The 8,738-nt window shown below is 46.3% G+C and overlaps 1 protein-coding gene across 2 annotated transcripts in view; it reads right to left on the reverse strand.

The window, feature by feature from the left end:
* Positions 1-8,471, reverse strand: part of fibcd1a (fibrinogen C domain containing 1a) — a 122,015-nt gene extending 113,544 nt beyond the window's left edge. Inside the window, exons 1-2 of one of the 2 annotated variants that reach the window (XM_046347967.1) lie at positions 7,995-8,471; positions 7,717-7,799 (exon numbers count right to left, since the gene is read on the reverse strand). In XM_046347967.1, the coding sequence (XP_046203923.1) occupies positions 7,717-7,788 (72 nt within the window). In that variant the 5' untranslated portion in view covers positions 7,789-7,799; positions 7,995-8,471. The remainder of the gene's footprint in view (positions 1-7,716; positions 7,800-7,994) is intronic. The other variant, XM_046347968.1, reaches the window with a different exon arrangement.
* Between the last annotated feature and the right edge of the window lie 267 nt (positions 8,472-8,738).

Here is an 8,738-nt window from a genome sequence, read left to right on the forward strand (position 1 = left end):
ATAAATATTTGGAGTTTTCAGATACACATTATCGACTACAGTCTGTTGGAATGTGTCACGCCCTGGTCGAAGTATTTTGTGTTTATCTTCATTTATTTGGTCAGGCCAGGGTGTGACATGGGTTTTTGTATGTGGTGTGTATGTATTGGGATTGTAGCTTAGTGGGGTGTTCTAGTTAAGTCTATGGCTGTCTGAAGTGGTTCTCAATCAGAGGCAGGTGTTTATCGTTGTCTCTGATTGGGAACCATATTTAGGCAGCCATATTCTTTGTGTGTTTCGTGGGTGATTGTCCTTAGTGTCTTGATGTCCTTGTTCTGTGTGTATGTGCACCAGTATTAGGCTGTTTCGGTTTTCGTTACGTTTATTGTTTTGTAGTGTTTGTATTGATTTGTGTTTACGTTTGTTCATTAAACATGGATCGCAATCTACACACTGCATTTTGGTCCGATTCTCCTTCACCAGAAGAAAACCGTTACAGAATCACCCACCACAAACGGACCAAGCAGCGTGTCAACAGGCAGGAGCAGCCCAAAGAGGAGATGCGTAAGAAGGATTTCTGGACATGGGAGGAAATCCTCGACGGGAGAGGACCCTGGGCTAAACCAGGGGAGAGTAGCCGCCCAAAGGTGCAGCAGGAGAAGAGGAAACAGGAGCAGCCCAAAGAGGAGTACAGTATGGACTATACTTCTTGGGAGGAGATAGACAGGTGGGCGGTCGACCCAGGGAGAGTGCCATAGCCCGCCTGGGATTCGATGGAGCAGTGCGCGGAAGGTTACAGGAGAATGAGGTTGGCGAAGCAAGCACGGCGGCGCGGACGGAAGCCCGAGAGTCAGCCCCAAAAATGTATTGGGACGGGGCTCACAGAGAGTAGGGCTACGCCAGGTAGGAGACCTGCGCAAACTCCCTGTGCTTACCGGGGGGCTAGAGAGACCTGGCAGGCACCGTGTTATGCAGTGGTGCGCACGGTGGCCCCAGTGCGGGTGCATAGCCCGGTGCGGTATATTCCAGCTCCTCGTATCGGCCAGGCTAGAGTGGGCATCGAGCCAGGTAAGGTTGGGCAGGCTCGGTGCTCAAGAGCTCCAGTGCGCCTGTCTATTCAGTACCACCTCCACACCCCAGCCCTCCGGTGGCAGCTCCCCGCACCAGGCTTCCTGTGCGTGTCCTCGCTCCAGTACCACCAGTACCAGCACCACGCATCAGGCCTACAGTGCGCCTCGCCTCTCCAGCGCTGTCGGAGCCTTTCTCCTCTCCTGCGCTGCCGGAGTCTCCCGCGTGTTCAGTGCTGCCAGAGCCTTCCTCCTCTACAGCGCAGCCGGAGTCTCCCGCCTGTTCAGCGCAGCCAGAGCCTTCCTCCTCTCCTTTCGCTGCCGGAGTCTCCTGCCTGTTCAGCGCAGCCAGAGCTGCCAGCCTGCATGGAGCAGCCAGAGCTGCCAGCCTGCATGGAGCAGCCAGAGCTGTCAGTCTGCATGGAGCAGCCAGAGCTGTCAGTCTGCATGAAGCAGCCAGAGCAGTCAGTCTATATGGAGCAGCCAGAGCTGCCAGTCTGCATGGAGCAGCCAGAGCTGCCAGTCTGCATGAAGCAGCCAGAGCTGCCAGTCTGCATGAAGCAGCCAGAGATGTCAGTCTACATGGAGCAGCCAGAGCTGCCAGTATGCATGAAGCAGCCAGAGCTGCCAGTCTGCATGAAGCAGCCAGAGATGTCAGTCTGCATGAAGCAGCCAGAGCTGTCAGTCTGCATGAAGCAGCCAGAGCAGTCAGTCTATATGGAGCAGCCAGAGCTGCCAGTCTGCATGGAGCAGCCAGAGCTGCCAGTCTGCATGAAGCAGCCAGAGCTGCCAGTCTGCATGAGCAGCCAGAGCTGCCAGTCTGCAAGGAGCTGCCAGTCTGCACGGAGCTGCCAGTCTGCACGGAGCTGCCAGTCTGCATGGAGCCGCCAGAGCTGCCAGTCTGTAAGAAGCCGCCAGAGCTGTCAGCCTACATGGAGCAGCCAGAGCCGCCAGTCAGCGTGGAGCAGCCAGAGCCACCAGTCAGCATGGAGCAGCCAGATCCGTCAGTCTGCCAGGATCCGCCAGTCAGCCAGACTCTTCCAGATCCGCCAGTCAGCCAGACTCTTCCAGATCCGCCAGTCAGCCAGACTCTTCCAGATCTGCCAGTAAACCAGACTCTTCCAGATCTGCCAGTCAACCAGACTCTTCCAGATCTGCCAGTCAACCAGACTCTCCCAGATCCGCCAGGATCCGCCAGTCAGCCAGGATCCGCCAGTCAGCCAGGATCTGCCAGTCAGCCAGGATCTGCCGAAACCACCAGCCAGCCAGGATCTGGTAGATCCATCAACCTGTCTGTGCTTCCTCTCACTCCTGAGCTTCCTCTCACTCCTGAGCTTCCTCTCACTCCTGAGCTTCCTCTCACTCCTGAGCTTCCTCTCACTCCTGAGCTTCCTTTCACTCCTGAGCTTCCTTTCACTCCTGAGCTTCCTTTCACTCCTGAGCTTCCCCTCAGTCCCGAGCTTCCCCTCAGTCCCGAGCTTCCCCTCAGTCCCGAGGTCCCTCAGTCCCGAGCTGCCCCTCAGTCCCGATCTGCTCCTCAGTCCAGTGGGGTTCTGGGTGAGGACTACTAGGCCATGGTCGGCAGTGAGGGTGGACTATCCAAGGACGCGAGGAGGAGGGACTAAGACAGTGTTTGAGTGGAGTCCACGTCCCGCGCCGGAGCCGCCACCATGGACAGACGCCCACCCGGACCCTCCCTATTGTTTTGAGGTGCGCTGCATTTTGGTCCGATTCTCCTTCACCAGAAGAAACCCGTTACAGAATGTACTGTATCTCTGGTGTTAGAGGCAACAACAAGTGATTTCTCTATCATATTCATCATCTTTAGTCAATGTATATTGAAGCCAAAAATCTCTGCTCTGCTTAGATGTCAGGTTAGCACATTGGAACTGTGATGACTTGAAGCCGGTCTGACAGACTGACATGGCTAGTAAGAGTTTTAGAATGTACTGTAAAGCCTGATTCAATTGTCCATAATAGATTATGGGGCTTGGCAGTCTATCAGTCTATGATCTGATAGGACAGATGCCAAGTCCACTCAAAAGTCATCAACAGAATGAATGTTTCTCTACTACACTGTAAGTTCTTCTTATTTTAACAGCTTGTGTGTGTGTGTGTGTGTGTGTGTGTGTGTGTGTGTGTGTGTGTGTGTGTGTGTGTGTGTGTGTGTGTGTGTGTGTGTGTGTGTGTGTGTGTGTGTGTGTGTGTGTGTGTGTGTGTGTGTGTGTGTGTGTGTGCGTGTGTCTGTGTGTGTGCGTGTGTCTGTGTGTGTGCGTGCATGTGTCTGTGTGTGTGCGTGCATGTGTCTGTGTGTGTGCGTGCATGTGTCTGTGTGTGTGCGTGCATGTGTCTGTGTGTGTGCGTGTGTGTGCATGTGTCGTGTGTGTGTGTGTGCATGTGTCTGTGTGTGTGTGTGTGCATGTGTATGTGTGTGTGTGCATGTGTGTGTGTGTGTGCATGTGCTCCTTTCACTGATTGCTGACCGGCTAGTGGAGCAGGTCAAAGCCATTTGCACCTCCTCTGGGTGGCTTCACACCAGGGTGATCCCTGGCGTCTGTGATAACAGCGCTTTAAGAGCCCTCAGGGTTCTCTTAGGCTTGGTAGAAACAGCAGGTTGTTACTAAAGCAGTATATTAAAAAAGGTCAAATTGAATATGAAAAACAAAAACAAAAATACATTGAACAAAGAATGGCTGGACATCAGAATGAGGGAAGAAGAGAGAAAAGGGTGGAAAATGTGTGCATTTGCAGTAGAGGTAGCTCAAATTATAACCCTCTTGACATTTTAGCCTGAGTATTTTCATTGCTTTCATTGTTGAAGATGCGATTGTCTGCCGCTTCGACGACTAAATGTTAACTTGCTTTTCACTGCTCTAGAAAATAACCCCATAACGTGTACCAATTTAGTCAAAGAGGCCTGAGCCTGTAGATGTATATTCTAGCGACAATTTACTCTAAAAATGGATTCCTCATGGTAAATGGTGAATGACTGATCCTATATCCACATCTGATCAATTGATCCTATATCCACATCTTGGATCAACTGGCTTATACAATAAGAAGCTAATGTAACAGGCGCAAACATAACAACCCAGCATTTCCATACTGTCATGTGCAGACTGACGACAGTAACGTGGGCGTACTGGGACATCTTAATAGGTCCGACCGTGCAGCAAATGGGAGCTGGCAGATTGTGGGCTAGTCAGTGGATGGGCCAGTGGCAGGACAGGATGCTCTAATGAGCCATCTCCCAGAGATAACTGTCTAAGAGACATTACGAGACGAGGGGGCCCTATTAATATCTCCGCTTCATGTTTCCCTGTAAGCAGACTCCCTCAGAGTCTGCTTTCACAGTCCAGTCCCCAGCTGAAACACATACACACGCGTGCGCGCACACACATGCCGAAGCCATCGTCATCTGCCATCAAGTTACATTAGTTTGGTGTAAAAGTAACCCTGTGGCATTCATATTGATGTAGAGAAATAAAAACATGCCTTTACGGTGGGAATAAATGTTCCCATTTGACGTCTGACTTCATTGAAGTGTAATTATTATTATTATTATTCTACATTTTTTAGGGGTGTGTAATTATGTTTTCTGCAGATATCAAACTTCGTCAACATTGTGCTGCTCACTGAAGTTTGCTGTGTTCACTCATGTCATTATCATGTCATTAAAAACCACAGGCTAAATGCTACATATAAAATTCTAAATTCTGAAACAGTGTTATACATTTTCTTAGCAGAAGGTCATGTGATGAACAAATTCAATACAGGTCAAATGGCTGCTGTCATGAATCAGAATATATTGGTCAAGGTAGACTCAGTAATATGACATTATATACAACCGGGCAACTTCCTGCTTACAGCCGCTGTTCGTTCTCCCCAAAGTGGGCATGCCCCAAGGGAGGGAGCAAATTGGAAGAGCAAATGCTGTCTTGGTAGATTTGAGGTCTGTTGTTGTTGATGTCTGCAGGCAGGAAACCACCCTGTTGTGTGTATGATGATGTTATATGGCTGAGTATACCTTTAAGACATATCAAACTAGGAAAGGAGACAATAGCTATGATTGACTGACGTGACAGAGAGCACATGAGAACAATATGTAGGCTACCTGTGAAACTACAGCATATACTACAGTACTAATTCCTGTGGAGTACTTTTTATAGGCCTAACTACTGCACTCAGAGAGCGAGAGAGAGAGAGCGAGAGAGAGAGAACGAGCAAGAGAGAGCGAGAGAGAGTGAGAGAGAGAGAGAGCGAGAGAGAGAGAGCGAGCAAGAGAGAGCGAGAGAGTGAGAGAGAGAGAGCGAGAGAGATGGATGGATTGATTCCCTTTCTTCTCTCATTACGCCAAAGGAAGGACAGAAAGTTATCAGGTGTGTGTGTGTGTGTGTGTGTGTGTGTGTGTGTGTGTGTGTGTGTGTGTGTGTGTGTGTGTGTGTGTGTGTGTGTGTGTGTGTGTGTGTGTGTGTGTGTGTGTGTGTGTGTGTGTGTGTGTGTGTGTGTGTGTGTGTGTGTGTGTGTGTGTGTGTAGTGTCTGTCCGTCTGTCTGTCTGTGTGCGTCCGTGCTTCCTGGTCTGCGGTCAGTGTCTGCGGGCTGATAACTTCCATCCAATAATCTACTCTCATGTCTGCCTCTCGACTGCTGTACTTAATTTAGTCCAACGCAGTGATGTAGTGGAGGGTAAATGCAAGTAAACACAGTTTACCCACAATTATTTTTGCTTGACAGTTTACCAACTTTTGCGGAAAGTGTGGGGAGTGTTACTTTTTTCACTGCGACCGGCGATAAGAGTTTTACCAGTCTATTTTGTTTTATCACTACATCACTGGTCCAATGTACAGACAGTCCATGTGGAACTATCCACAGCCATGAGTCCAAAAGCTTCACTAACCTTCCCCGTCAACTCAGCATGCCCTAAATGCATGGTCATTCACTTTACTGGTTCATTTCCTGTATCACTCACAGGATATACTGTAAAGGTGTTGAAGAAGATCTGTCCACAAAATAAATACATTGCTGGCTAACAATATGTGCCAACTGCTGCAGCATTCCAGAAATGCTCATATTGTAGATAGGCTTAAAACACTTGGTCACAGCAAACAGTGAGGAATGGAGGCAGACTCTATAAGGCAGAACGGTAATCTCATCTCCTTCCTCTCAACCAAAGCCAACCACACAGTGATAATAAACATAGTTATTGGTGGTTCAAACCCTGAATGCTGATTGGCTGACATATCAGTCTATATACCATGAGTATCACAAAACATGTATTTTAACTGCTCTAATTAGTTACTGTAACATAGTTACTGGGTGGTTCAAACCCTGAATGCTGATTGGCTGACATATCAGTCTATATACCATGAGTATCACAAAACATGTATTTTAACTTCTCTAATTACTGGTAACCAGTTAATAATAGCTTATAATAGCAATAATAGTTTATAATAGCAATAAGGCACATTGGGGGTTAGTGGTATATGGCCAATATACCACAGCTATGGGCTGTATCTAGGCACTCCGCGTTGTGCATAAGAACAGCCCTTAGCCATGGTATATTGGCCATATACAACACCCCGTGCCTTATTGGGTAATTATAATTAGGCTTAACTATAACATAGTTATGGGCTATATTTGTACTGCCAGAAGAGAAGAGAGTATCATGCCAACATGTATAATCTCAGACACTAAACTACATTTAAACAATACTACTTGACAACCCTAGCCCAACCTATGCACGCCATTCCACAATGCCAAATACTCTAGCAGAAAGAAGTGCTCTCACTCATTCACAGTGACTGTTATAAATCCATTTAAATACAATTGTACTTGTCACATGATTCGTAAACGTAAGGTGTAGACTTAGTGAAATGCTTACCTCCCAACAATGCAGATAGATACAATGATAAATAATAGAAAACTAGAAAACTAGAAAAATAATAACACGAGGAATAGATCCACAATGAGTAACAGTAACTTGGCTATATACAGTACCAGTACCGAGTATACAGCTAATAGGTGACATAAGGATCACATCACACAGGCATTTATAAAAAATATTTTTAAAATGCAGATTTGCAGCCGGCTCATGTTGCAATAGATGCACAAATCGTGGAGTAACTGGACCCGACAATGAAAGGTCAACATATTTTAATTTCAAAATATGACAAGCTTAAGGGGAAAAAAGCCCGATGGTAGAGAGGGCTTCAATTTCTGTTTCTCCATGAATCATTTGGACATCTTGCCATTTGTCAATTAGAAATCATCATCAATTCATTGATGAATAGACTACAATAAATGAATGTAGGAAATTACATAAATAGGCCTACACCATTATGGATCTACCAGCAAATCATATATTATTGTAATTTAACACTCAATTCACATCATATTACCATAACTTTAAATTCGGACCATTAGATAAACCGTATGTGATAGGTAGGCTATGGCTTTCGTAAAAAGGCACAATTAGTTCCCACGAAATAAATGGTCATTCGTTTTCTATGTGTAACTATGTGCAATAGTTATGCAATACTATGAGCCACTAAAATATTAATGCTTTTTATTAAATACTTTCTGGTACCTGCAGGCTTTTCACCTGCTTTCTTTGTTTGTTTTTGAGCAGAGCAGAGCAATGAATGAATACTTGCAGCATGCAATGCCTACCTGAGATTTATGCTGATGTCCATCTTCGAGTTCTGAAACACTGTTCATGATTTTCCATCGATCATTTACCATTCTCTGAAAATCTTAAAATCCGAGATTTGACATCGTTGGTAAAGGGAAAGTGTCAACCTGAGGGTTTATGTTGTTGGAACTATTCCAATAAGAAGGGGAAAAGGTTTACACATAAAAACTACTTCAATCACTGCACAGATCTCTACAATTCTAAAGGAGGTCCAGATGGGAATCTAGTAGTACAAACATGTTGATATCATACATACTTGTAGGACCCCTTGCAAAGAATAGTTGCTTTGAATTTTCGCAGTTAGGAAATTGCTATAACGTTCCTTCGTGTTACTAAAAAACACACATGCACTTTGACAGTAAGCGTTCAATGCGTTGCAGATTCTAAATGAATCAAAACTTCACCCGCGTTATTCAGAACCTAGAAGAAAACCTGCTTCTATTTCCTCCGTTCTGACTCAAAATTACACGTGTCCTGTCGAGGTTTTACGCGTGGGCTATGTACGTCCTTGTTAAAAAGTGAAAGAGCTCGGGCAAGAGATAAAACCGCCTCTGGTTTCCCTGGTTGACGTTGATAAACATGAAGCGGCTCTCTGATATGATTCCACGCGCAGTCAGATTAGCAACATATTGCATTGGGCAAGAGCGCCTCGACGTGAAATCCAAGCTTCAGTGATTCCCCTTCGCCGTGCGAGTGCGCGCGCGTGTATGCGTGTATTTTGTATTTATTAATTATTTTTTAAACCTTTATTTAACTAGGCAACTGTGAGAGAGGCTGTGTGTGTGTGTGGTTGTGTGTGTGCGCGCCGACTTTGCATGCGTGCATGTGTATGTGTGTGTTACAATAATGCCTGTCTGTAGTCAACCTGCATGGGTTTTATGCACCATTTTCCCTCCCCCTGAGATGATGCAGGTAATTAATTTCATCTCAACATTTCCACATGAGAATAAGGAGGAAGATAGCTTGTTCAACATTGCCCTTATACCTGTCATTAGCCTAC

Source organism: Oncorhynchus gorbuscha, linkage group LG04 (genome assembly GCF_021184085.1).
Source record: "Oncorhynchus gorbuscha isolate QuinsamMale2020 ecotype Even-year linkage group LG04, OgorEven_v1.0, whole genome shotgun sequence".
Classification (NCBI taxonomy): domain Eukaryota; kingdom Metazoa; phylum Chordata; class Actinopteri; order Salmoniformes; family Salmonidae; genus Oncorhynchus; species Oncorhynchus gorbuscha.